The sequence below is a fragment of the Ovis aries genome, chromosome 15 (assembly GCF_016772045.2).
Source record: "Ovis aries strain OAR_USU_Benz2616 breed Rambouillet chromosome 15, ARS-UI_Ramb_v3.0, whole genome shotgun sequence".
Lineage (NCBI taxonomy): Eukaryota > Metazoa > Chordata > Mammalia > Artiodactyla > Bovidae > Ovis > Ovis aries.
In genome coordinates this window covers 29,200,191-29,228,176 of record NC_056068.1, presented here as the reverse complement: position 1 = coordinate 29,228,176, position 27,986 = coordinate 29,200,191, and the positions used below count along the sequence as shown (strand labels likewise).

At 52.7% G+C, this 27,986-nt stretch overlaps 2 protein-coding genes and 1 long non-coding RNA gene across 10 annotated transcripts in view; 2 read left to right on the top strand and 1 right to left on the bottom strand.

Annotated features, from left to right (window-relative positions):
• BCL9L (BCL9 like) overlaps positions 1-3,493 on the top strand; it is a 28,779-nt gene extending 25,286 nt beyond the window's left edge. For all 7 annotated transcript variants that reach the window (XM_027979276.2, XM_042232715.1, XM_042232716.1 and 4 more), the window contains one exon: positions 110-3,493. In XM_027979276.2, the coding sequence (XP_027835077.1) occupies positions 110-1,203 (1,094 nt within the window). In that variant the 3' untranslated portion in view covers positions 1,204-3,493. The remainder of the gene's footprint in view (positions 1-109) is intronic.
• CXCR5 (C-X-C motif chemokine receptor 5) lies at positions 3,367-15,797 on the bottom strand. The gene is made up of 2 exons (XM_042232717.1): positions 15,699-15,797; positions 3,367-6,056 (listed from the first exon to the last, which is right to left on the bottom strand). Exons 1-2 carry the CDS (start codon positions 15,753-15,755, stop codon positions 4,989-4,991), a joined length of 1,125 nt encoding a protein of 374 aa, XP_042088651.1. The 5' UTR covers positions 15,756-15,797; the 3' UTR covers positions 3,367-4,988.
• Positions 5,613-27,986, top strand: part of LOC121816632 (uncharacterized) — a 43,864-nt gene continuing 21,490 nt past the window's right edge. For both annotated transcript variants that reach the window (XR_009596513.1, XR_006056277.2), the window contains exon 1: positions 5,613-27,452. This is a non-coding gene — a long non-coding RNA (uncharacterized LOC121816632). The remainder of the gene's footprint in view (positions 27,453-27,986) is intronic.

The following is a 27,986-nucleotide window of genomic DNA, read 5'->3' as shown; positions in this document are numbered from 1 at the left end:
CGTCACCCCTGGCACCAGCCTGGCTGGGGCATGGAGAAAGGACTGAGTTCTACAACCTGCCCCAGCTGGGTGCACACGGTTCCTGACCCCCATTTCTCTTTCCCCGCAGGGATCAGCAATAACCAGCCCAACCAGATGCACCTGAACTCAGCTGCTGCCCAGAGCCCCATGGGCATGAACCTGCCAGGCCAGCAGCCCCTGTCCCATGAGCCCCCAGCTGCCATGCTGCCCTCCCCCACCCCTCTGGGCTCCAACATTCCACTGCACCCCAATGCACAGGGGACAGGAGGGCCCCCTCAGAACTCGATGATGATGGCTCCAGGGGGCCCAGACTCCCTGAGTGCCCCCTGCGGCCCGGTGCCCAGCTCCTCCCAGATGATGCCCTTCCCCCCTCGGCTGCAGCAGCCCCACGGTGCCATGGCCCCCAGTGGGGGCGGGGGCGGAGGCCCTGGCCTGCAGCAGCACTACCCCTCAGGCATGGCCCTGCCCCCAGAGGACCTGCCCAGCCAGCCGCCAGGCCCCATGCCCCCCCAGCAGCACCTGATGGGCAAAAGCATGGCCGGCCGCATGGGCGACGCGTACCCCCCGGGCGTGCTCCCCGGGGTGGCATCAGTGCTGAATGACCCCGAGCTGAGCGAGGTGATCCGGCCCACCCCAACGGGGATCCCCGAGTTCGACTTGTCCAGGATCATCCCCTCGGAGAAGCCAAGCAGCACCCTCCAGTACTTCCCCAAGAGCGAGAGCCACCCCCCCAAGGCCCAGCCCCCCAATCTGCATCTCATGAACCTGCAGAACATGATGGCGGAGCAGACCCCCTCCCGGCCCCCCAACCTCCCGGGCCAGCAGGGCGTCCAGCGGGGGCTCAACATGTCCATGTGCCACCCCGGACAGATGTCCTTGCTGGGCAGGACAGGCGTGCCCCCGCAGCAGGGCATGGTGCCCCACGGCCTGCACCAGGGGGTCATGTCCCCCCCGCAGGGCCTCATGACCCAGCAGAATTTCATGCTGATGAAGCAGCGGGGCGTTGGGGGTGAGGTCTATAGCCAGCCCCCCCACATGCTCTCCCCGCAGGGCTCCCTCCTGGGCCCCCCGCCCCAGCAGAACCTCATGGTGTCCCACCCCCTGCGGCAGCGAAGTGTGTCTCTGGACAACCAGATGGGCTACCTCCCGGCCCCGGGTGGCATGGCCAACCTGCCCTTCTAGCGGGCCCGGCAAGGGGCTGGAGCTGGGGCCATGTTGCAAATATGATAACCTTAAAAAAAGTTTCTTCCCCTCCAGTGTTGGGATGGCCTGGGTCAAGGGGTGGGGTGGAGGGGCTTGTGTGGGGAGCGGCATTTGTGGAAACCAGATGTGCTGGCAGCTTAGGGAGAAGTGGCAGAGTGGGGTGGGGGATGGGTTTGGTTCCATTTTGGCCGCCAGGACCGTCGCTCCCCTTCTCCCGAGTCCTATGGAGCCTCTCCTGTTTCTCTGTACCCACCCTCTTCAGCTTTGCTGTCCGAGTCCTGTGTCCCTGTATCCCTGTATCGAATCCTTGGCCGGATTGGAAGGAGAGAGGTCTCCCCGTCCTCTGTCTCCCCGTCCCACTGCTCTCTCCTCTTGGAGCTTCACTTTCCTCCTCTTGGTTTCTCTGCCCACCTCCACCCCGGTTTTTTCCTTCTGTCTTCTCCTGCCTCAGTTCCTCTCCCTGCTGTGGCTGACCCCCTCTCCCACCCCAACCTGCAGGCGGCTGGCCAGGTGGGCAGGCGCCAGCTGTAGCTGTAAATAGAGCGCTGCGCTTTTGTGCCGGTTTGTGCGTGTGCTGTATTTCTGTGTTTGATAGAAGTCACTCAGAAAAAAAAAAAAAAAAAAGGATAAAAGAAACCCTCCCCACGCCCCCCACCCCCACCCCTTCAAATGATTGCCCCTTCCATTTCCCCTGGACCCAGGGCCAGACAGTCCGACACACCTACCCGCTGCAGGGGAGTGTCTCTGGGTCCAGAAAGGATACCATTCCTGTGCCCTCCTCCAGCGGTGAAATGACATAGCTACTATCCCTACACCTAAACTGAGGTCAGACCACCTTAGGCTCCCACCTGGTGGGCCCCAGCAGGGCTGAGGCCTCCCAGGGCGGCAGCCTGTCTGCTGCTGAGCGATTCAGGAGCGCGCATGCAAGTGCATGCGTGTCTGCCCCACGCAGGCGACATGGGGGCCCTGGCTTCCCAGCTGTGGATGTCTGGTGTCCCCTGCTGCTACATCTTAAGCCAGAACTTGAAGTCCTTGGTCCCCAGTCTGGGCTGAAGGAAAGAAGGACGAGGCAGAGGCTGAACGGGCGGCCCCCCGGCATGGAGGGGGCCGCGAGGGTCCCCTGCCTGCTGCAGTGGCTCTGGGCCAGGTAGCCCCCAGGGCCCCAACTCTTTCCCCAGGCTGCCACCTCCTTCCTATCACCAGAGAAGGAAGGAAAAGGGTTAGGCCCAGTCAGTCTGTCTGCCTCCACCTGCTGAGGACAGAATAGAGAAAGTGTTCGGCTCGGAGCAGGGCTGCGTCCTCTGCATCTCTCTGCCTCGGCGGTTCACTGGCACGGCCCCTCTGCCCAGAGCTCGGGGCTCCCTGCCCACCCAGGCACAGCCACTGCCTTCCAGTCAGCCCCCGGCCCTTTCCCAGAAGAGCTCCCCTCCTCCTCTGGTCAGAGCTGAAGCCATACACGGTTGGGTGTTTTGCCCCCCCCCTTGGCCCCAGGAGTAAAACACTTCTCCTTTTCTCACTTCCTTTCCTGCCTTGTGAGGTGGCGGGGCAGTTCCCTGGCTGAGGCCTTCCGTGCCCGCCTCCAGGACCCAGGCCCATTTCTCGGCGAGGGGTCTTCCGCCATGGCCCGTCCCTGGCCTTCCTGACCTGAGGGGGCTTGGGCTCCCATCGGCAGCTGTGATACAAAGGGAATTTGTCCTCGCTTCTCCCAGTCTGGTGCTGTCCTCAGTCCCCCGTCGGCCAGGTCAAGCGCTTCCTCCAGGGCTGGCTGTGGACTCCTGCCTCCCCCAGCCCCTCCCGGGGGGGCCAGGGCCTGGGGCTCTGGGTTCAGGGGCCACCTGCCCTCCACCCCACCAGACGTGTTCCCGCCCTGTGTTCAACCTGGGCCCCGTGCCCTTGAGCCTCCCACCCCTGACCCAAGACTCCCCAAGCCGACTCTTAAGTGTCCTGCCCAGAGGAGAGACGGGTCAAACTGAAAAGGGCCTGACGCCCTCCCCCTGCCCCTCTCGTCCCACCTCTGCCACCAGACTAGCTTTCCAAGGTGAACTCCACAGGCCAGCTTCCCTCCATCCGTGGCCACACCCCCAGCCATTTTGTACCATTATATAAATATATATATATAAATATAAATATATAAATACAATATGTGAAGACATCTTCGTTTTTATTTTGAGACAATTTTTAGGCTTGTTCGGGGCTCTCTGTGCTGCCTGTACTGTATTGACCTGTTTTATAGGTGCCTTTTTATTAAAAAGACAAAATTAAACATCTAGTTTCTTGCTTTCTTCTTTCATGTCTGGCGCCTCCACTGCCCAGCTTACTACTGGAGGCTGGGAGGAACAGGGGACCCCAGGGTTCTCCAGTGTTCCACGGTGAAGACAAGAGTCCCCTGGGTCATAGATCTAAAATTCCCTGCAGAGAGGCTTCTTAAGGACCTCCGCTGATGGGCTTGAGTGGGCCTGAGCAACCAACACGTGCCGTCGGCAAGTGCAGGAGTCCCATTCTGATCAGACCAGAGGCCAGGGTGGCAGGCGAGGGGGCAGGGGCAGGACTGGCACAGAGCAGCTTCCTCCGGTTCCATTTGAGTAGTACCCTCTCGGGGCAGGGCTCAGCTCCCTGGAGCCTGGGGACTTCCTTGCCCAGGCCTGCTTGTCACACTGCCTAGCTCCTCGGCTCTCACTGAGGCCCAGAAAGATGAGATGACCCCCAGGGACCCTTTAGATCTGTCTCTCTCCTCAGGAGGTCTCTCTCTCCACTGACTCTTGGCTAAGTGCCCCCGCGCGCCCCCCCCCCCCCCCCCGCTGTGGTTGGATTTTTCTCTGCGGCTCCAGGGGTTTCCCTGGCAGTGTAGTTTGCGGGGAGAGGGGTCGGGGGAACACATCTGTCTCCTTCCCCGTCAGCTCCCAGACCCACCAGGGCCCTGGACCGCACTGGGAGCTCTCTGCCCTGGGCAGAGAAGACAGCTGGCTTTGGTGAATACGTTTGCCTCCTTGGAGCGGAGGAAGGAGAATCTTTCCTTTCCTTGGTGGGGTGCCTCTCATCTGCCCTTACATCTTCTCTAGGATGCTGGCTTGTCCCTGAGGGTGCCTGGAGTCTGCCCTGAGTCGGTAGGCCTCCCAGGGTCCAGTGATGTGGGGCTGGCCCAGCGCCGTTTTCAGCAGAGCCAGGCAGCCACGTGGACTGGGTCGGCCTGAGCTTTCCGCCTGGTCAGAACTCCGCAGGGCTGGTGACCTGAAAGAATGTCTGGGCTTCTTAGTCACTGAGACATGTCAAGGCCACACCCGCTCTGTTGCCAACTGACCTTTCTTTGGCTTTAACCTCCATCCAACCCCTGGTGCTCAGCTTCTAGTTTCTTTTGGCAGGTGAGGTGAGAGGAGATGCGGGTGGTTCTGGAGGTATGTGGTCCATAAGATGACAGACTATGTTCTGGAAGGGGAATGACTTTCCCTATCGGCAGGGGCAGAAGTAAAATTTGTTCCTCGAGCACTGGATGGATTGGATGAGAGAAGGCAAGTGTGGTTCTCTCAGCCTGAGGGCACAGGTATCCTTGGCTCTGCCTTTGGGATGCTGTCCCCTCCCTGGACCCCAGCCTAGATGTGGGGCTGGGAGAAGAGCCGGCAAGGATGTCCTGGAAGAAGTGGTTGGTTCCTCCAGCTGCCCTGTATGAGGATACTGGCCAAGGCAAGCTCTTCGGATCCCAGCTCCTGCAATGCCAGCATCACTGCCTGCCCCAAGGAAAGCTGAAACAAAGGGGAGGGGGCTGGGACCTAGAAGGTGGTGAGGGACGTGGCATTCTCTGACTCCGAGAGGCTGCTCTTGCGCCAGCTGGGGAAGAACTGGCAGAGGGAGGCAGGGCCGGTGCAGCCCAGCTTGGTCAGGAGCCGTGACAGGTCACTGCGGAATTTCACACCAGCGAAGGTGTAGAGCATGGGGTTGAGGCAGCAGTGGGCCAGGCCCAGAAACTCGCTCATGGTGATGGCCACGGAGAGATAGCTGTCCAGCTCACAGCTGCTGCCCAGCATCTTCAGCCTCGCTAGGGTGTCCAGGAAGATAACGATTTGGTAGGGTGACCAGCAGAGAAAGAAGACACTTGTCACCAGGATGGCCACCCTGACAGCCTTCTGCCGCTGAGGGCGCCGCTGGGCCTGGCACAGCCTGTGCACCACCCCGACGTAGCACCAAGCCATCACCAGCATCGGCAGCAGGAATCCTCCGATGTGGTAGAGGAAGCGAGAGGTGAACCAGGCATTGGTTTCGGCTTGGTTCTCCTGGGAGAAGGTGCAGTGTGGCAGGGAGTCGTTGTAATGGGGTTCACTGACCTTGGCGAAGAGGATCTCCGGCAAGGCAAAGAAGCAGCCGGCCAGCCAGATGGTCGCACAGGTGATATGAATGGAGAGGAGGCGGCGGTGGCGGTAGGCGTGGACGGCGTGGACGATGGCCAGGTAGCGGTCCACGGCGATGCAGGCCAGGAGCAGGCTGCTGCAGTAGAAGTTGATCTTGTGCAGAGAAATCACGGTTTTGCAGAGGAAGTTGCCCAGGACCCAGCCCACGGAGCTCTCGGCCACGGCGAAGGGCAGGATGAAGACCAGGAGGAGGTCCGCCACCGCCAGGTGAAACAGGAAGGTCTCAGTGGAGCTGCGCGTCTGCCGGTGCCGCTCCAGGATCACCAGGACCAGAATGTTGCCCATCATACCGAGGAGGAAGATGAGGCCATAGGCCACAGGCATGAACACGGCCTTGAAGGAGGTCAGCAGAGGCCCCTCGACGGTGAGGCAGAGGTGGTTTTCCTTTATGGGGGTCTCTGTACTGTCATTGTAGCTCCCTAATTCCTTGTACTTCAAGGACAAGGAGACAGGAGAGCAGAAACTGAGAACCAGTCTTTCCTCTCGGAGAGGGATCCTGACTCCCTGGTAGAGTTATCCCGTTCCCCTCCCCCCCTAACCCTGCAAGCTAACTGCTTTTGTCCCTGCGCCCCCAAGCCGCCCACAGGTCAAATCCCAGTTTCCCTTCATGTTCCTCCAACAAATCACTTTGCCTTTTCCAACTTCAGTTTTCGTCTGTAAAACAAAGACTAAAGGAGGGAAGGTGGCGTGGGAATATGAACTCTGGAGGGCTGTGCACCTGTGAGTCATTTCTCATCTCTGAGTCCTCAGGTGTGGAAGGCTGCAGGCTCGTGGGGCTGGGATCAGGACTTCCGTTTGGGGAGTGAATCTGGTTGGGATAAGGAGTTCCAGTTTTGCACAGGACGAGGGCACTAAAGCCTGCGTGTGTGCGTACTCAGTTCCTCAGTCGTATCCAACTCTTTGTGACCCCGTGGACTGTAGCCCATTAGGCTCCTCTGTCCATGGGATTTCCCAGGCAAGAATGCTGGAGTAGGCTGCCATTTCCTCCTCCAGGGGGTCTTCCCCACCCAGGGGTGGAACCTGCATCTCCTGTGGCTCCTGCATTGGCAGGTGGGTTCTTTACACTGAGCCACCTGGGAAGCCCTGCTAAAGCCCAGGATCCTGCTGAAGGGCTGGATGCTGATATGGGCTGTTGGCTTCCCCTCGCCTTGTCCCCTTCTTCCTGAGTGCCTTCCTTATAACTGAAATTGTTGTGAGAGCCTCTTGCTTTGTCTAACGTGCACCACAAGCTCAGGTATGTAATATCTCTGCTTCACCGATGTCTTGCTAGAGAGCAGGCCTGCTTGAACCCATGTTGATGTAACTTCCACCAATACGTGGCGCTGCCCGGGCTGCCCTGCCTGCTGCTCCCCGTCACTGCACACTCCTTGCTCTGCGCCCTTCCCACTTGAGAAGCAGAGGGCCCAGAGACAGAGGAGAGCGATAGGAGGAAGTAAGGGAGGCATGGGGGTGGTGGTGGGGTGTGGGGGTGGATACCTGCGGCAGGGGTGATGGTGGGGGGGAGCTGGGGAGGGCTCCAAGTGAAGGGCATGTGCCCACTCCGTTTCCGGAAGCTCACTCCTCCCCCTCTCCCCCCACCTCTGCCAGCACTCAGGTTGTTTATTGAGCAAACCGCAAAGGAAGGCAGGGTGCCTGTTTTCATACCTTTCACTCACAGCTGTCCCCCTGCACCTGCTCCTCCTCACTTCCCAGCTCTGTTCTTCCCACCCTCCCCGCAACCAGACCCCCCTCCACGGCATTTCAAAACCACTTATAACCAACTTATGTGGGCTCAAAAAGTCACTTCTAGAAATGATGAACCCCTGGGAGGGAGAAGATGGGAGCAGGGACTTGGCACCCAGTCTCTGGGTGCCCTCCTTCCTGGAGAGTGAGGGTCCCCCCACAAGCGGGGGTGGCTGCACTGCTAACCAGGACCCCAACTGGGGGTCATCCTCTCGCTCTCAATGGTGGGAGGACCCATTCCCCAGCCTGGGTCTTTCTTCTGGTTCCTAGGGCAGGTGGTTCTGGAAGAAGGGGTTGGGAGGATACAGAAGTTTAGCAGCAGAGCCATAGGCTCGCCCCGACCTCAGCATCCTCTACCAAAGCTCTAGCCCTTCTTCACGCTCATGCTCAGGTCTACCGTCTCCCCACAGTCCCATTCCCACTAACTTCTCCACTCTAGTCCAGCTCCTACACAGAGGGCAGGATGACTTTTCCAACCCATGAACCTCATTACATCAGTGTCCTGCTTAAAATCTTTTCCTGTTCCCTGTTACCTCTAAGCAGTGATTTTCTTATCTTTTTCTTCCAGTTTCATACTTTAAAAGTTTATTGGAGTATAGTTGATTTAAAATGTGTTAGTCTTATTTAATAGCAAAACAAATTATAAGAAAAAGTCATGTTTGGAACCAAGTTCATCGATAGAAGTTTGGAAGACGCCAACCTCTGTGCATTCACAGAGCAGACTACAACGCAGTGCTCAAAACCAGATGAGGTTTATCTGTATGTTCTCTTAGGGAGAGATGTTTACCTTACATCACTCAATTTCAGAACTAATTGGAGGGCATCCCACAGAGGATGAGCCCGTGGCTGTCTTTGCAAGTTTTACCAGGGATGGAGTGGAGGGCAAGGAGAGAGTCTCCTTGAAACCAGGACACCCTTGTCTCATGTAGTGTTTCACATACTAGATTTTGTTTAAGAATACGCTTCTGCTTTCATTCAAAAGCCATAAGCTTGTAGTGCCAGTGTGCCAAGTCACTTTAGTCATGTCTGACTCTTTGTGACCCTCTGGACGGTAGCCTGCCAGGCTTCTCTGTCCCTGGGATTCTCCAGGCAAGAATACTGGAGTGGATTGCCGTGCCCTTCTCCAAGGGATCTTCTCGACCCAGGGATCGAACCTGTATTGGCAGCCGGGTACTTTACAGCTAGTGGCACGTGGGAAGTAGGGTGAGGTCTAAACTCCCCTACAGGACCTTTACATTGTTGCAAAATGTATATGTCTCTGACCTTTCAAACCTTATCTCTTCCTCTTCCTAGCTTTATTCCTCTCTTTCAGGTTCATCATCCTCCTGACTGCCTGCCCCCATCACTCCAATATAGTCCTGTCTCTAAAATTCTTCCTTTTGCTGAGGAGTCCTTTCTTGCAAAAGCTTACCTGTTCCTATGTTTTTCTCAATGCCCCACTCAATCCCATCTTCCTATGTCCTTCCTAACTCTTCTGTTTGGAATAATTGGGTTGGCTTAAAAGTTTGTTAAGGTTTTTCTGTACTATCTTATGGGAGAAGCTGAACAAACTTGTGGGCCATCCCAGTATATTCTGTCTTCTTTTGTCACAAGTGCCTTTATTACATCACTCAGGGCCGGGATGTCCATGGCCTCAGTACAGGGCGAGCTCCTGGAGGCAGGCCTTCTGTGTCCGCCTTACAAGGCCATGTATTCTGCACATGCCGGATAGGCTTCAGAGAGTAGTTTCGAAAGAAGACCAGGGACCCTCATATTCCAGGACTTCAAGGCAGTTCCTCTCTGCCCCAGCAAAGACTCAGACACTCCTCCTTACCCTTCTTCAGGTCTTGCCTCCTTCCAAAGTCCTTGACAGCCTCAAGCCTATCGAGTTCTCTATCCATACTGGGAGCTATTTCCAACATTGTCATTAAATACAACCCTTTGATTCAGCCTGGAATTCAGCAGGAGTTAAGGAGAAAGCAGTGAGATGAGCTGTCTTCACGCAGAACAAAGCAATGGAGACAGAAGCAGAGGTGCAGGGTTCGGCAGTCAGTGGGACTGGGCAGGACTCCATCTACCTCGCGGTGGGAGTCTGGCTGTCCCACCGCCCAGCGGAGGGCTTCAGTGCAGCTAGCCTACCTGGCCCAGGACCACTCAAGACCTGCTGGCTAAAGCATCTAGGTTGATGGGTTAAAATCAACATAGAGAGACGTGTCCCTTGGACCCTAGAGCCCCCATCTCCTGAACCAGGTTTAGAGAAGGATGGCTGGGGTGGGGGGTTGGAGGGGGCTTCCCAGGTGGCGCTAGGGGTAAAGAATCCACCTGCCAGTGCAGGAGACGTAAGAGACCTGGATTTGATTCCCTGGAGGAGGGCATGGCAACCCACTCCAGTATCCTTGCCTGGAGAATCCCATGGACAGAGGAGCCTGGTGGGCTTCAGCCCATGGGGTCACGCAGAGTCTGACTGAAGCGACTTAGCACGCACACATGGGGGTGGGGGAGTTAGAGGAGTTGGGGGACTGTCTCTCCCTTCTTGCCGAGAGGCAACCGCTCAGGCAGAGAGGAGAAGATGGAGGAAGCTAGTTTGAGGAGTACTGAGAGGCTGCGATACCGCTCAGCAGGAGGTGTCAAACAGACGGTTTTGGGGGCCCGGGAGTGGCACGTGTTAAACCATTTCCCACAGCCAGGGGATCCGGCACCCTCACCCTTCCCCAAATCATGGAGAGAGGTAATCGGACAAGGCTGACTCTAGCCCAGCAGGAAATCAGAAGTCGGGAATCCTGAAGGTCATGGGAACGAGGCATGGAAGGGCCCCTCAAGATTCACACCCAGAGGGAGTTCATTGTGGATGATATGGCCTCATTCTTTCCTACGACAAGTTTCAGGAACCCACAGCCCTCAGGCGCACACCCTCTGACAGCAGTGTGTACCCTGAATAGCCTCAGACATGTGCCAGGTGGGGCCATGACAGCAAGCGGCATGAGCAGGTACCCAGTGGAGAGCAGCCTAACAAAGGCTGGGGACCAGGCCTCAAAGGAGGCAAGAAGACACAGTGACGGGGACGACGCTGAGCAAAGAGCCAGGCATCTAGGTAGAAAATTGCTACGACCACTGGGGAGGGGCAGGACTGGGGGCTAGAACATTCTGTGTCCTGGTATTGAGGTGCCAGGAGAAGGGAGGATGGGACTGCAGTGCTTGGGGTTGCAGACTTGCCTGGTGGTCCAGTGGTTAAGCATCCACCTGCCAGTGCAGGGGACATGGGTTCAATCTCTGGTCCCGGAAGATCCCACAGGCTGCAGGGCAATTAAACCCGTGGGCCACAACTACTGAGCCCACGGGCCGCAACTACTGAAGCTCAAGGGCACTGGAGCCCGTGCTCTGCAGTAAGAGAAGCCACAGCAATGAGAAGTCCTCACACCTCAACTATAGAGTAGCCCCCACTTACTGCAACTAGAGAAAGCCCAGGCAGCAGTGAAGACCCAGCACAATGAAAAATGAGTCAATACAAAAATTTTTTTTAAATGCTTGGGATTGCAAATGTTACTCTTCCTCCCCCGCTCCCTTCTTTCCTTCCTCTGGATCCCCTGTAGGACCCAGGCCTCTCCCTGGATAATTAAGGCCCCCAGGCCCCATCTGACTTCTTTACATAATGAGGCTACCTTGCTGCCCTGCCCTGGCCTGTGTGAAGCTCACAAACGTTTGCTGACGGGTCTCTGTGTCAGCAGGTGGGCAGGGGAGTGTCTCAGACCCTCCCCAGGGGTCTGCCCTGGATCCTTTCCTTGTTTTCACTCTCAGCCCTGTCCTGGGTGACACAGCTGGGGGACATTTTCAGATGATGCAGAGTTCTCTACAACCCAGAACTACAGGCCCAAACTGACCAGATAGAATTGATCAGGAAAAATGTAGAGACCGAGATGGGGTTTCAAACTTTAACTCTTCAGGGACAGATGAGGGAAGACGTGACTTAACTGTTTATGAGAAAAAAGACCCGAGAGTTTGTTGACAGCAAGCTTCAGATGAGTCAACAGAGTGACGTGGCTGCCAAGAGGGCTCTGTTACCTTATCTAGGTGAACAGAAACCTGTAGGTGGGCAGCTGCCACCAACCCAGTTCCTTTGGGCTGGACCAGGGTGACCAGTGGTTAAGGGGTCCAGAAATCCCCGCCCTGGGAGGAAGCTTCCAGGTTGTTGGCTGTGGCATCCAGGGAAGAGAAGACTTGAGTCAAAGAGCCGGCTCCTTCAAGGACTGTAAAGAGCCCCCGTGGCGAGAGGGTAGGGTGGACTTATTGTGTGAGGTTCTAGAGGGTAGATCAGGAGGAACGGGCTGAGGTTGGGGTCAAGGGTGTTTCAGTCAGAGGAGAAAGGAACTTCTAACAGGTTCTAGCTATCCAACAATGAGTTGGGGCACTTGGGAGGAAGAGGAATATTTGAGGCCAAGTGTGTGGAAGGCATTCCTGCCCTGGAAAGGAAGCTGGGCGCTGCTCTCAGATGCGCCTTGCTCACAGCTCCCAGGCGCTCCGCATCTCGGGCTGCCACGCCCTGCCCTGAGCTGGCTCTTAGCCTTGACTTCATTTGCTTGGGAGCCATTGCTTCTCCAGGTTGTCTGTCCTTCAGGGAGGGAACGGCTCAGCCTAACTTTGCTTCTCAGCCCCCAGGAAGGAGGCAGGGCTGCTGAGGGCTTGGCTCATCCAGGACCAAGCCCAGGGTTCCAGGGGCCTGAGTCATACAGACTGCAAGAGGCACGGGGAGCACACATAGGCTCCATCTCCTTTTATGTCCCTGGCTGGACATTCCCAATCCAGAGTCGGGAGCCGTGATCGGGGCCAGCCAGGGCATCTCTTATTCTGGCTTTCAGTGGCTTGAGGGATGCTGGGGGTGGCGGAGGGGGGTGTCTTGAGGAAGGAGGCTGGGCTGAGGGGCAAGGGTGGAGGTCTGCACCCCCTCTTCCTTTAGAGGGCCCACACTCCCTAAAGACCATCTGAGACTCTGGCTTGCCATTCGTCACATCTCCCCCCCCTTTCCCCACCCCCAGCCTTCAGGAGTGACCTGCCAGGCTACTCTTCCATCTCCACCCGAGGGTTTTGGCCATGAGGAACAAGACACTACTCTGGGTGTGGTTCTGGGTGGAGACTTTAAGCTACCCCTACCTCTGCACTGAGTCTCTAGGCTTCAGTGGGTTCCCCTTGGTACCACAAATCAATTACACTTTGGGGACAGAGCCACACTGTCCAAGGGACAGGTGGACATGTCACTTGGGTGTGTATGATACCACAGCCCGAATTAGTACTGACTGGAAACATTTTGTCCCATCCTCCTGAAAGAAGACTCATTCTTATGTCCTGGTTGTCAGCGCGAGTTCAGGGCCGTTTTTTCAGCCAGTCTGCCAGAGGAGTGGATCAGCCACAGTCTGTCATTGAAGGCGAGAATTCCTGATGGAGACTGTGGTCTGTGTGCCTGAGTTCACACTGACTCTTCCCCAGGCAGGCCCTGGGTCTCCCCCTTATTGGACTCTACCAATCACTCCCAGGTGGGGCCCCTTCCACTGGGGTTCCTCTGGGAATTTCTGATTGGTTTGGGAGGGGGGGTGAGCCTCCCCTCCCCCAAGGTAAACCCCATAAACAGCCTGAGCTGGTTTTGGTTCCTCTTCTTGACACCTTCTTGATGAAATGGGACAGTGCGTGTGAACGGCCTTTGCATCCTGTGATGCTCTGATCACGCTGAAGTCATAGTTTGTGGGGGTCATCCCTGGGGAGGGGTCGGGGAATCCAGGCCCTGGGGCTGGGCCAGACTCCCCCTACTCTATGGCTGGTATGCAGGGTGGGGCTGGAGATGCAGCTTATGACCGGCCCCTGGAGGTGCCTCAGGTCCTAGTTCTGTCTAGAGGAGGCTCCATGCTTTCAGGTCCAGCTTCCTGTGGACAGAGGCTTTTCCTGGTCTGCCTAGATCTGCCTTCCCAGGAGGATGGGTCCCTGGTGTGCCCACCCCAGGGACCTGGCTACTTGTTTCTGGCACCTAGCCATCTAGATGTCTTCTGTTTGGATCCTCCATTCATGGCAATTAGCAATCCATCTCAAGAAAATGGACATTTAAAACAGCTGATAGATGTTTAAAATAGATGCAAGAAGAGGGAGGTAAGACAGGATGGCCAACACTTGGTTTATGGCCAAGAGACCCCCAGCAGAATAGCAGGAATCAGCACACACTTGGTGAGAAGCTGGTGCATGCAAGCCTCTTCTGCCGCCCTGCTGTCCCAGGGCCCCTGTGCGGGGAGACGCTGTGGGGGAGGCTGTCGAAACTGCTTGAGGTCCTGCTGTGAGGGGGTGGGGGTAGAGAGAGGGTCTGTGCTTCTGAGGAGACAACAGCCCTAAGAGAAAATATATAGGAGGTGAGCATAGGTGGGATGAAGCAGTAGGAGCTGGCTAAAGACGAGTCCAGGGCCTGGGCGGTCCTGGGATTCCTGGCTCCTGGCCTGACTCTGATGCGGATGGGGTGGTTCAGGCCCACTGGGTTCCCTGGCCTGAGACCACCCAATTGAGGTAAGACATGAAGTGAGTCATCAGTTTCTCTCCCTGGCCTGTGGGTTTTCTTTGGTATGTGGGACGTGCCCCACTGTCCCCCTGCCCCCTACTACCACCTGTCTCTAGTAGGTCACGCAGTGGAGTGAGGCGTGCTGTTAGGGGAACTCTTGAGGTTTCTCAGAAGCCAGAACCAGCCAGGTCTTGAGTTGGTTACTGTGATATCCAACTGGGTCAGGGCTCGTGGTCAGCTTGAAGCTGCAGGCAAAGGAAGATGCCCTGTAACCTAATCAGGGAAGGCCAGGGGCCAGGGCTGGGGGCCAGGGCGAGAGCACGTTGCCTTGTCAGGGCTGTGGGGTTTTAGCCTGATTGGACTCAGGGCCAGCATTATGGGCGTGCTACCAGGACAGTCACGCAGCACCCAGTGCTTAGAAGAGCCCCATGCTTGGCATGGTGCTCTGTTGTCGCTGTCTTGAAATTCTTAATAGGATCCCTACACATTTAGGTTGCATCAGGTCCCTTAATAGGAGACCTACATGTTCGGGTTGCATCGGGTCCCACAAATTAAGCAGCAGGTCTGATCAGACTGATGGTACTGACTCTGCTTTTATCTGGGGGTTAGGATCTGAGAAGCCAGACTTTGGGTAATTAGCCTTCCCCTCACCTCCCCATGTTCTACATATACTTCCAAGTCTTGGGGTCTAGGCGAGTGAGAGGCAGAACTTTCCAAGCAGGTGTGGGAACGTGGTTGATGGAGTATAGACTCCAGTCAGGGGAGCGAGAGGAGTCAGGGATCATCTCAGGGTGAGTTTAGGGCCAGGAGAGCTGGTGGGTAGAGGAAAAAGGGTTTGGACTTTTCATGATCCAGTCCAGACTGAGTGAGAAATTCTTCCCCTAGAAGTATCCTTGGCCATGGGGGAAAGGGAGAAAAGGCCACAAGGAAGTTTCCAAAAGATCCTTACAAACCATCCTCTACTGCCCTCACACAGGTGCCTCCAGTCTCTGGTTGAGTGATCCCCTACATACATCTATCGGGGACCCAGTGATGACCAAGCCAACTGGGTTCCTCTGCTTCACAGGACAGGCATGGTTGGGTGGCAGAGAGTGATGCTGGGGACTGTATTTTTCAGCCCACCCAAGAATACCTTGTTTCTAGAGAGCCCAGTCTTCTAAGGGAGACCACAACATATTCTAAGACATTTCTAGGATTAACACAAGATTCTTCCATGCACTTGATATTAGCTCAGCACCACCTGCCCCAGCCCACTGGGGTCTTCTCCCTTGCCAACCATCTCCTCGGTTTAAGCACATAATCCTTGTCTACAAGCTTCCAGTGAGTCATTTAGACTTCGTGGCTAGCCCATAAGCTATTTAAGGGCCAACACCAGGTTCTCAACTTCTCTCCCCAAGAGAGAGTGTCGTGCCCCAAAGACAGTCATATAGCAAGAGATGACTAAATATACACTGATCAGTCAGCTAGTAGTGCCAGCCTCTGGACATGAAGAAAAGCTCCAGTGTGCTTTCCCACGTACCCCTTATTCCAGCCCTAAGAGATGAGGAGAGGAGATCCTATTGAAGAGTTGAGAGGCAAAGTGACTTGTTCTAGGTCCCAGAACACATCAGGGAGGATGCAGGACCTAAACCTATCCTTCCAGTCCCCTCTAAATAAAGGATGTCTATGTAAGGCATCAGCTCTATTTATCTGCTACATCCATGGAATGAGAAATCAAACCTTAAAAGTCAGGGGCCAGGGAACCTGTCTAGAGCCTGCTGATCTGCTGTAGGAAGGGACTATCCTGTCTTCCCTTGGGCCCCGGGCCCAGGATATTTTGAATTCCTGGGCAAGCTGTCTGTACTTACCAGGTCCTCCAGGTTGTAGTTCATGAGGTCCATGTCCAGAGTGAGGGGGTAGTTCATGGTTGTAGCAGTATGTCAGCCGACTGGCCGCTGTCTGATTTTGAGAGCTTCTCCGCTCGGTGCCTATAGCGAGGTGGCGGCCGTCAGCTGCAAATTTAAACAAATGAACTGCGCGCTGTCTCCTGGGGCTGCGTAGGGCCCAAGGCCTGTCTCACAACTCATCACTTTTTTTTTTTTTTTTCCACTGGGTCTTTTCTGTTTTTTTGAAGAAAAAGGGAAAATCCCCACAGCATCAGTGCTAGTCAAGCATTTCAGCTTCTTTCCTGGCAATAGTTATCTCAGGTGGGGCTTATGACCGGTCTGAAGGCTGCCCCTCACTTCTCATCCCTGTATCTCCACCAGCCTCCCAACAGGGAGTTAGTTACGCCTTGTAATGAAAACCACCACACCGGTTGGTTGGGGGTGCTTCGTGGGAAACTCCACGTAGAAAGGGAACAGGAGGAGGCAAGCTCTTGCAGGCCCCCTCCTCCAAGCTGCCTCCCAGCCCTAATCTTTCTCACCACTATGGCAACCCAGCCTCCAGTGTGCCTGGGACCGAAAGTCCCTGGTCCTGGGAAACCCCTCAGTCCAAGGCAGACTAGGACACCCTATTTGCCATCATCCTTTTGTCCAGGCAGGGGCAAAACCCCTTCCCTTTCCAGCTCAGTTCAAAAGAGATAGGTTAGAAATTTTCAAAGGGAACAACACTAAAATATTACTGGCAGACAAAAATGAAATTACCCGAATCACCAAGCGCAAAAACAGCCACAGAAGAGTCATTTTCTTACTCAAAAATAATGATGTTCCAGCTATAAATGAACTTGGTTGGCACATAAATGATAACTGTCATAGACTTCCCAGCTAGAGTAGACGTGTACACAGGAGGACCCTGATGCTCGGAGAGGCAGAGTGACTTCCTTAGGACCTACAGGTAACCGATGGCAGAGCTACAACTTGAAGCCCAGGCTTCCTGACTCCATATTCAGTATTTTCTCTAATGCACCAGGCTCCTGCTCTTACAGGCTTGTCAGAACCCTTTTCCTTTCCTTCAACTCTGCCCTGAGTTGAAGGGCAGTTGAAGGGTTCTGTGGATCCCTACCTTTAAGAAGCTCCTTTGTAGACATGGATCAACTTCTCCTCCAAGGCTCACCTCTGTGCTTTTTCTTCCAGGAAAGGTCCACAATGATACAGAATCAGTGAGAACACACACAGAGGCACCTACACCTGACGTGCTTTTTCTGGCCCCACCTCGTCCTCCCCTTCCAGCCAAATTGCCATTTGCTGGGATTCTGCTTGTTCTAGTGCCCTCCTTCTCTTTTTCTTCCATGTTCTTCTTCCCCTTTTCTGTCCCCCACACCATCCCCAACATATACATTTTTCTTGGAATTCAACAACCTGAGGAGTTTTCAGCCTCTCTATTTAATGTTGAGGTCTTTCTTTCCTCAATCTCCATTCAGTGCCTTCAGTAACAGCTTTTGAAAGAGGAAGAATTTCAGGACAAGGGGCCAGAGTTCCTCTTCTGCATTTCCGTTCCTGAAACCATTACAAGGAGGTTGCTCTGGTGTTCCTTGTGAACTCGTCATTCTTCCAGCCCCCCATCCCAATATCTCTATCCCTCCAGGCCATTGATATATTCCATTTAGCTTGTGCTACTCTAAGGAAGCTGATCAGAATCTCCCTGGTGGCTCAGTTGGTAAAGAATCTGCCTGCAGAGTGGGAGACCCATTTCAATCCCTGGGCCAGGGAAGATCCGCTGCAGAAGGAACTGGCAACCTACTCCAGTATTCTTGCTTGGAGAATCCCATGGTCACAGAAGACTGGTGGGCTACAGTCCATGGGGTTGCAAAGAGTCAGACACAACTGAGAGACTAACACACACACATGTACAGAATCATGTAGGAATAGGAAGGGAATTTGGAAGCGCCACCATTCCATTCTCATTCTCCCCTCCCCCACCCCCAGCAAATTCACGTTCCTGGTCACCCAGTATTAGTCAAACATCAACAAGGGTGAGAAGTTTGGTCCTTCCAAGAGATCATGTTTCAATACAGGATAACATAATCAATCTGTTCTTTGACCTCTGTGTGATTTCTGGTTAATGGTCTTGATACAATCTCACTAGGACAAAATACAGGAAGATAAGTTTCCTTGCGCCGTACTTACATAACTGCAATTAAAATGGCCTTTCTAGGGGGCTCCCATTCCCCTTGACAAAATGCCCAACAAATTTCATTTCAGTGGTTTCAGTCCATCATCTTGGGCTTCCCTGTTGGCTCAGCACTAAAGAATCCACCTGCAAAGCAGGAGTTGCAGGAGATGCAGTTTTGATCCCTAGGTCAGGAAGATCCCACGGAGAAGGGCATGGCAACTCACTCCAGCATTATTGCCTGGAGAATCCCATGGATGAGGAGCCTGGCGGGCCCCAATCCATAGGGTCACAAAGAGCTGGATACCACTGAAGTGACTTAGTAAGCACACACAGTCCATCATCTCAGCTTATAAAGGGAAACTTGAAATCCTGATTCAGTCCTTTTTTGATATGATGCTAACTTAGATAAGCCTGCTATCCTTGGGCCTATCCAAGTCCTGATGGGAAATACTGACAAATGCCAAAAACAGAACCCTGCTTCATGCCACTGGAGACCTACCAAAAGTCAGGGACGATTTCATGGATGAAGAAGGACATGAGCTAGACTCTGGAGGGTTGGATAGAGTGACCTGATGTGCCTGGAGGGGAGGGTGCAAGGTAGGGGGCGTGGGAGATGATGAGGACCACATGAAGAAATGTGTGGAAATAGTTACTCAAGATGCAATGGGTGTGGTTATGGTGGTGGTGATGACGATGATGGTATGGCAGGGGGGCAGGGGGCGGCAGCAGCAAGAAGATGGAGGAGGTTGGAGTGTACACTGGACAAGATAGGAATTGCTCTCGTGGCCTTCTTGCTTATTCTTCCCATGGCTTTCCATTCACTTTGATGCGTGGCAGGCTCAAAAGAGGGGTTTGGTAAGAGGTTCAGGATGACTCCTCAGACGTGGTGGCAGGCTATGGCTGTGGTTGCCCCATGATGCTGTGGGCAGCAACGCATCTAACCTCTCAGTAACTGACCTGGGTTTTATGGAGAAGAGAAACCTGTGTCTGTTTCCTGAACTTCTCTCCAGTCCCTTAACTTACTGTGCATCTTGGACCATTCAGGTGGCCCTTCCCATCTCTCCAGATGCTCGGAGATGCTGCAAGTGCCCAGGGCCCACTTGTCCCAGTCACTGACCTTTGATGGTCAGCTGGGTTTGCTCTAAATGAATAAATACCTGCTGACTATGAGTTCTAATGTTACCTTAGAAGGTTCAGAGAGTAACTGCCTCTAGGAGAAAAGATGATCTTCAAACAGATAAAGTCAGACTAAGCCCCCTAGAATAGAGAGGGCAGTGCCTAGCCTGGGACTCCTTGATTTTAAAGAGGAGATGGCAGGAGTTCCAGCAGTGTGTGAGGGAGACATTTCCAGATAAGGCAGCCCAGACTTTATTTCAGCATGCAGCTTGCTTACATTTCTTCCATGTGGGATCCCAGTCCCCACCCATGGGTAGTCTACCCAAGGCAGTGCTGTTTTCCAGGCTTCTCAACAAAACAACCACTGGTTCTAACAAGAGTAGACTTGTGTCTGCCTTAGGCAAGGTGGTGGCTTAATATCAGCTCAGGTGGATTTTTCTCAGTGATTTTGGCTTCACAGTTCATGGATTAATAGCTTCTCTTTATTTCAGATATTAGACTCCATGACTTGTCTTGGAGTTCACTTCCTATATTCCACAGAAAAGTTAAGTTGTGCAGCAGAGTGTCTGGAGGGCAAGGAATGGGTTGGGGTTTTCCCCTATTCTTTCACTACCCTGGGATGCTGGCTCTGTCTGACCTGGACTGAGATCTTGTTCTCTTCTTTCTCTGGGTCTCCCCTAGCTGTTCAGAACAAAGCCCCACAGGTCCCCACCTAGCGAATCAGCCCAAGGAAGTGTTGGGTATCTGTCTAGGATAGGACAGTAACTTACCAATCTACAAAGTCGCACAGTTTTAATAATCTTTATCCTTACTTTCACATTTAACTCTATTTAATCCTCAAAACTCGTTGTACAGGTATTGGCATCGCCCATGGCTACATTTTATGGTGGGGGAGGTATGAGGAGACAGACCCTCAGTCCCTCCCTCATGAGTACAGGAAGAGTAACGTCTGAAACCAAACCCGGGGCTCTCTCCACCAGACCACATGACCTTCTCGCAGAGATTCAGTTTTGCAAATGACAGGCACTTACCTGGCCATCTGAGGGGAAAATTCTGCCTAAATTTACGGGCTGTTTACCAGGTACTTACTGTCTGCCATGAACTGCTAAGCTCTTCGCACACATCATTTCCTATGGTCCTCTGAACAGTCTTTATGTGTTAGGTATTTTTATCACATTATCACACATGTGGAAACTGAGGTTCAGGCAGTAGTGGGAAGTAGTTGTGAGTGTTAGCAGCTCACTCAGTCACCAGTGACCCAAAAGCACAATAAAAATCAACACAGGAAGTGGGGTGGTGAAGGTTCTCAGTGCTGGAGCCAGCACCCACGCATAGCTCCTCTCTCATTAGGTAACAGGTAGGAGTCCTGCGGGGAGGAAATGAGCTGCAGGTGCTGGGGAGGTACATCAAGGTTGCCTCAAGGTTATAAGGGCCTTGAGCGTGTCTGGGAAACTTCGGTCTGGGGCGGGCTCTGTGGCCAGAGTTAGAGGGAGTCAGGTGCCTGGATCAGGTGCTTGCATGCTGAGCACGGCTGAGCCCCATCCAGAGGGGTGATGTGAAGATGGAGGGAGGTGGGATTCAGGCTCTGTGCTGGGAGCACCTTGTCCAGCATGCACCCAAGTCTGCACACTCATCTACATGTGTAACTTACATTTTCAAAGCAACATACATGCATGCGTTGAATCCAGTGCAGGCCAAGTCCAGCAGTGTGGAAGGCACACAGTGTAGGAAGTATATACCCAGTATTCCTTTACACGTCCTGTGTGTGAATGTGCCATGTAGACTGTGGAAAGAAAGCCAGGTTTTGTAGCAAAAGGCCTGAACTGGAGGCCCAGCATTTCTATTTTCCAACAAGGCTGCTTTTAGACCAGACCTGCCTAGATATTCCAGGACACAACAGAATGCCGAACAGAGCATCCTTAGGAAAGTGGTTTTCAAACATTCTGCCTCAGAGTCACCGGGAAGGCTTGTTAAAAAGATGGCTGGGCCCTCCCTCAGGTTTTCTAATTCCCGAAATCTGGGATGGGACCTGGGAATTAGAATTCTTAACAAGTGACCAGGTGATGTTGAAGTTGCCGGCCTGGGAGCCACACTTTGAGAACCGCCTCCCTAGGCTACATGGCACTGGCACCTGGAGATGGCTGGCCCTAACATGGCCCAATCCACCCAGCACGGCTCTCAGCCTCTCCGCACAAACACTGCCGTGGCTGAGGCTTCTTCAGAACAGCTCACCTCACACAGCAGGAACCACAACCACAGATGGCTTCCCCCAGAGCACTGGCTTCCCTGGGCCCCAGGCTGGCACTGCTGAAATTTAGGTCATGGCTCCCATCTCTGGCCTCTCTCTCGTCCATCTCGGCCTCCACGAGAACTTGTGAAGCTTAAGTCCTCCTGGGTAACCCTTCAGCACACTGTGTAACTCGGCCGCTTTGACCGTGGCCCATCGTATGAAATGCCTCCCTTGGATCACAGACTTGTTGGCATGTGCACACACACACACACGTTTTCCCGACACTGCTTATTCTTTACTTAGTGTGACTACTCATATCTTCTACCCTTCCTTTCTTCCTCCCCACCTCCCTCTGGGTCTCTTGCCTCTGCCTCTGCTTCTCTCTCAGTCTGTTAGCCTCTCTCTCCTTGTTCCTTTTTTTCTTCAGTGGAACTCACTCCACTAAATTGCTTTCATGGATCCACAAGTTAAGTACAATCCCTGGGTATAGAAATTACAAATAAAATTTCTCTGTGCCTAACTTCCTAATCTGTATGCTTATAAAGTGTCTGCACTGTCAATCTTGCTACCATTTATCTTGAATGATATCATAGATGTAAAATGTCTTTTCTTTTCCAAATAGAAATCCTGCATAGGTACAAACTGCTATTAACACACACACTCTGACTTCCTTGGTGGTCCAGTGGCTAAGACTTTGCACTCCCAAAGTAGACGGGGCTGGACTTGATCCCTGGTCAGGGAACTAGATCTCACATACTGCAACTAAGAGTTTGTGCACTGCAATTAAGACCTGGTGCTGCCAAAATACACACACACACACACACACACACACACACACACACTTGTAAAAAGGGCTTGGAAAGGAAGGAAGTTTAGGCAGGACTTTGAGGGAAGGGAATAGGGAATGCTTGAGCCCCAGCAGTGGTCTGCAGGTAGGTACAAGCATATCTTGGGGAGAGGACGGTGGGCAGCTGGTCTGGACTGGAGCTAAGGAAGATGTGTGAGAAGGACAAGAGGCCGGGAAGGTAGGTTCTGAGGGGGCACAGGGAGCCTCCTCTCTAGGCATTGGGATCACAGATGGAGAAACTGGGAAACGTGATAGCTTCTTCAGCAATAGAACTTCACAACAAGATGGCATATAAGGAGGTTTGTTCATTTCAACTTCCAAAAAACACTTACTCATCTACTACATGCCAAGGGGAAGCAGTGAGCAAGACAGGCCAGCCTCCCAGGTGTCTCTCGGGAGGATGGGTAATGGGTGCTCAAATCAGTATTCTTTAGGCTTGCACTGCATCCGATACTGGGAAGATAAAAAGAAACCACCCTAAACATGATTTCTGCCCATTGCACACGTAACTTACACTCTGGAGAGGAGGTTGGCCGTCAACAAGCCAACAATTTGCACAGCAGTTATGGTATCTTATAAGAGTCTGTAAGTGCTCTGAAGGAAAGAAACAAGATTCCCAGAAAGAGAAAAATAATGTGAACTGTCTCTGCAAACTAATAATGGCAATCAGAATACTCCCAGATTAATTTACAGTTTATGAAGTCCTTTCCCATGCTTTGTCTCAGAAGGACCTCATCTCAAGCCTGTGGAGAAAACCAGCCAGGAGTTGTTTAACTTTTTTTTTTCCCCCCTCAATTACTTTTAAATTATTTATTTTACTTTTATTTTTAAATGAATGTTTATTGGAGTATAGTTGCTTTACAGTGTTGTGTTAGTATTTACTGTATGGCAGAGTGAATTAGCTATGGTGGTGGTGGCTGATTTAGTTGCTAAATCATGTCCGACTCTTGTGACCCTCATGGACTGTAGCCTGCCAGGCTCCTCTATCCATGGGAATTCCCAGGGAAGAATCCTGGAGTGTGTTGCCATTTCCCCCTCCAGGGGATCTTCCTGACTCAAGGATTGAACCGGTGTCTCCTGCATTGCAGGCACATTCTTTTACCTCTGAGCCACCAGGGAGGACCAAGTGAATCAGCCATGCATATACATATATCCCCTCTTTTTGGGATCTCCTTTGCATTTAGGTCACCACAGAGCACTGAGTAGAGTTCCCTGAGCTGTACAGTAGGTTCTCATTAGTTATCTAATTATACATATGTCAACAGTATATTTATGTCCTGAGAAAACCCAGGCTCAGCCAGTCTCATGAATTGCTTGAGTCTGTTCAGTAGGAAAGGAAGCCCAGCCAGTTCTTTTGACTCCAGACCCAGTGCTCTGCCCTCCAGGGAGCAAGAGATGAACCGGCCCCCAGGGAAGCAGTTAGCCTGCTTGTTCTAGAGATGAAAAGTGGCAAAAAGTTCATTTTCCCCGCCTGCATGTCCTCAGAGCCTCTACAGTGAGGCTAGAGCAAGGAACTGTGGTCAATGAGGGGGTAGGTGAGGGGCCTGGCCTGGGATGGCCCAGAATAGGGCGGGCAGGACAGAGCAGACTTGAAAGGCAAAGGCAGGAAACGAGAAGCAGGACCCTGAGCAGGCATCGTCAAAGGCATCCACATCACACCTTCTCTGTCTCCGTCTCTGGCAGTGAAAGTGAACCGGGCCGAGGCGGAGGTGATGGGCCAACGAAACTCACCGCCGCGTTCACCTCCGAGACTGGGGACACGGTGAGGCAGGCCCACCTGCCGTATCAGCACCTTGATCACGGAGCTCATCAGAGAGAGGTTTCCAAATGACTCGGCCCTGCTGCCCCAGGAAGGAAGCCTTCTGGGCTTATGTGTGGGGGCTGCTGGGTATGGGCCAGGCACTTGAAAGGCAGTAAACGATGACACAGCAGCAGGGGACAGGGCTGCTGACACTGTAGTTCCAGCTGCTGAGGAGGAGGCTGGGAGAGGTCAAGATGGGGCAGACACCTGGCCTTACCCGTCAGAGAGGGATGCTGGGAAAATCCCGTAATGGCTCCCCGTCAGCAAGAAATCAAGCACCCAGTTCTGTAATTTGGCTTTTTTGGTCTCTGTAATCCGGCCCAAGTGTACTGTTTCTCAGGTAGTAAATATTTAGAAAATGTCCACAGTCTATTTCTTTATTTCTAGAGGTGGGGTGCATGCCACATGGCATGTGGGATCTGGTTTCCTACTGGAGATCAAATCCACACCCTCTGCATTGGAAGCACAGATTCTTAACCATTGGACCACCAGGGAAGTCCCTCCACTGTCTATTTCTAGAACTCGAGCCTGTTATTATTCCCCTTCAGGCACATCATCTTCCAAACACACAGACTCCTATAGTTTTTGCCCTTCCTTTCTCCATCCCTTCCTGCCTTCACCTTTTATTGAATGTGTTTCCTTTAATCTCAGAACTCCTTCCACCATGTCTCTCCTGGACCCAAAACTGAATATCCTCAAGGCTCATCTCAGTGCCCCTTTTCCACAAAGATTCTCCTAAATCAGAGTAACTTTTTCCTCCTTGAACTTGAACTTGATCTAGCACTTTATCTGCATTTCTCACTTTTCACCTGGCATCATAATTCTCTATGTGTACTCGTCTATTAGGCTATGAGAGTTTTTGGTGGCCAAGTCTTTTATGAGCCATTTCCCCACTGCCCCAAAGAGCTTTGCACCTCGTAGGTGCTCAGTAATTGTCTTTGATTGACTGACTCACTGAGTGAAGGAATGAAGAGGGAATGAGAGCGGAGCCAGTGAAGGAGAGGTGGGAAGTCTGGGTAGGGCCCCAGGGGGTTGGCTTTCCCTGAGTCTTTCTGTGGACTGAGCTTGCAGTGTTTATCCTGGGACTGCCAGCAAGGTCAGGAGAAAGAACACAGGCTCAGTAGCTGTGTGACCTTAGGAAAGTCTCTGTCTTCTTCCCCTTGTGCAAGGGATCTTACGTGCATAGTCACTCAATCGTGGACTCTGCGACCCCATCGACTGTAGCCTGCCACGTTCCTCTGTCCATGGGATTCTGGCCTCTGTTCAGGTCAGAATACTGGAGTGTGTTGCCATGTTCTTCTCCAGGGGATCTTCCCGACCCAGGGATCAAACCCATATCTTCTGTGTCTCCCACATTGCAGGTGAATTCTTTCCCCGCTGAGCCCAAGTGATCTAATACTTACCTCAAAATTTTTTTGTGAGGATAACTATATGATCAATACAGGAAAACAGTAGTGTTCAATAAAGTCATTGACCACTTAGCCAAGTGAGAGTGACTTTTTTTTTTAACTGCTTCTTTTAGGTGGGCTGGGGTGGGGTGGGACATTTGCCTTATTCCTCTTTGTAGCAGAGACATCCGCACAAGGGTCCTGCTAGATTATGACCTAGCACAGTGCCAGGCACACAAGGCAGTGGAGTCTGTAGTCCTCAGAGGTTTGATGAATGATGGATGAACACATGCATGATAATTGAGTCAATAGCCTCTGGAATCTAAAATTCTACTTCTAGAAACCAAAGGAAGGTAAGCTGTAGTTGTTATGGTTGTTCAGCTTCAGGCAGAGAAACTCTTTTCCTAAGTGGTTGATCCAGCCCTGTGATCTTCCAGGGCTTCTGGCTAGATGTGGAGGGGAGACTGTGGAGGCAGCGGTGGAAGAGAGGCTCAGCTTGTGCAGAGGGGCAGTCACCCTGTGCTTGACGGCTGAGCTGGAAAAGAAACAATGCTTTTTGTCCTTATCAGGTCTAGGGTGGGGAAGAGAAAGCCACAAGTCACGGAGTGTTATGAATCAGTGCAGTGCCCAGAAAATGAACATTGGCCAAGGCTGCACAGCTGTAGAATTCTCTGTCCTGGAGATTGGCCAGGGAGGCTGAGCCCTGGTCAGCAGCAAAGAGAGGGCTCCTCAGGCTGAGCAGTGGGGAAAGACAATGGCTGGGGAGGTGCCTGGGGATAGGGCAGAAGGAGCCCAAACTGGCCTTGACAACTTCCATGTGAAACTGGAGGGAAGGGGGCAGGGTGCGACCTTTAAAAGAATATCCTAGCCATCAGTTCAGTTCAGCTCAGTTGTTTAGTCGTGTCCGACTCGTTGTGACCCCATGAATTGCAGCACGCCAGGCCTCCCTGTCCATTACCAACTCCCAGAGTTCACTCAAACTCATGTCCATCGAGTCGGTGATGCCATCCAGCCATCTCATCCTCTGTCGTCCCCTTCTCCTCTTGCCTCCAATCCCTCCCAGCATCAGAGTCTTTTCCAATGAGTCAACTCTTCACATGAGGCGGCCAAAGTACTAGAGTTTCAACTTTAGCATCATTCCTTCCAAAGAAATCCCAGGACTGATCTCCTTCAGAATGGACTGGTTGGATCTCCTTGCAGTCCAAGGGACTCTCAAGAGTCCTCTCCAACACCACAGTTCAAAAGCATCAATTCTTCAGCGCTCAGCTTTGTTCACAGTCCAACTCTCACATCCATGCATGACCACTGGAAAGACCATAGCCTTGACTAGACGGACCTTTGTTGGCAAAGTAATAGGACGTGACAAAAACTGGTTAGAATCAACTGGGCCTAAGATGGCGGAAGATTTGACTTCCAGTGGACCTTGTTGTTGTTTAGTCACCAAGTTCTGTCTGACTCTTTGCGATCCCAGAAACTGCAGCACCCCAGGCTTCCCGCTCCTTCACTGTATCCTAGAATTTGCTCAAATTCTTGTCCATTGAGTCAGTGATGCTATCCAACCATCTCATCCCTTTTCCTCCTGCCCTCAATCTTCCCCAGCATCAGGGTCTTTTCCTGATCAGAGTCAGCCCTTCGCATCAGGTGGCCAAAGTATTAGAGCTTCAGCTTCAGTGTCAGTCCTTCCAGTGAATATTCAGGGTTGATTTCCTTTAGGATTGACTGGTTTGATCTCCATGCTGTCCAAGGGACTCTCAAGAGTTTTCTCTAGCACCACAACTCAAAAGCATCAATTCGTCAAAGAAAGTACTCAGCCTTCTTTAGGGTCCATCTCTCATATCCATAATCTTGAGCCTCTTTATATCCTCACTGTAATACATTAGCATCTGAATGACCCACCCGCAGGTGACAGTCCTGAGCTAACCATAAAAGGCCAAAAAATGGGTGGTGGCCCAATTCTGCAAATCCCCACCCCTTCCCCCCAAATAGCTGGACTACTCCTCCCACTCATTAGCCTATGAAATTACCCACCTTTATAAAAACTGACAACCCCATACCCTGGTACCTCTCACCCACACTCTGTGGAGTCTTTCTCTCTAAATAAATCCACTTCTTGCCTGTCAGTCTCTCACTGCATTATTTCTGTGATGAGACATCAAGAACCTGAGCTTTGTTAAGTCCTGAGACCAGGTGAGTGATTGTAATTAAAAGATCACAGGTTCAAGACCCAGTCTGGGTTCTGTGGTTTCACATGCGCCCAGTTCCTCCTGTGAGATTGTCTGAGTTTGGAACACATCACAGAAGGTTCTCAGACTGGTGGCACAGGAGGCTGCTGAGAGTCTCCTTCCTGTAATTGGAGACTAGGGCATTGGGGTGTGGCACATGGGGGTGCGCCCTGGAGCGAAACCTGCCTTGCTGCTGTCCAGAGGCCGCTGAGCTGCTGGCCAGAGGACCCTTGTGAAACCATACGGCTCACACTGTGACTCAAACCCAAGCACACCTCAGATGGGACTTGAACCCAGCCAAAACTCAGAATGGGACTTGAACTCCTGGGCTGGGACTGAAACCCACCGTCTTTTAACTGAAATTGCACTCCTGGTTTTGGGACTTATAGAACGGGAGTTTTGTTTTGTGTTGGAGTTTCCCCTATGGACCAGACTTTTTCTTCTAAAGAGGCTTCTTCCAGGCTTATTTTTTAAATCTGATTATACAGTATATGAACAC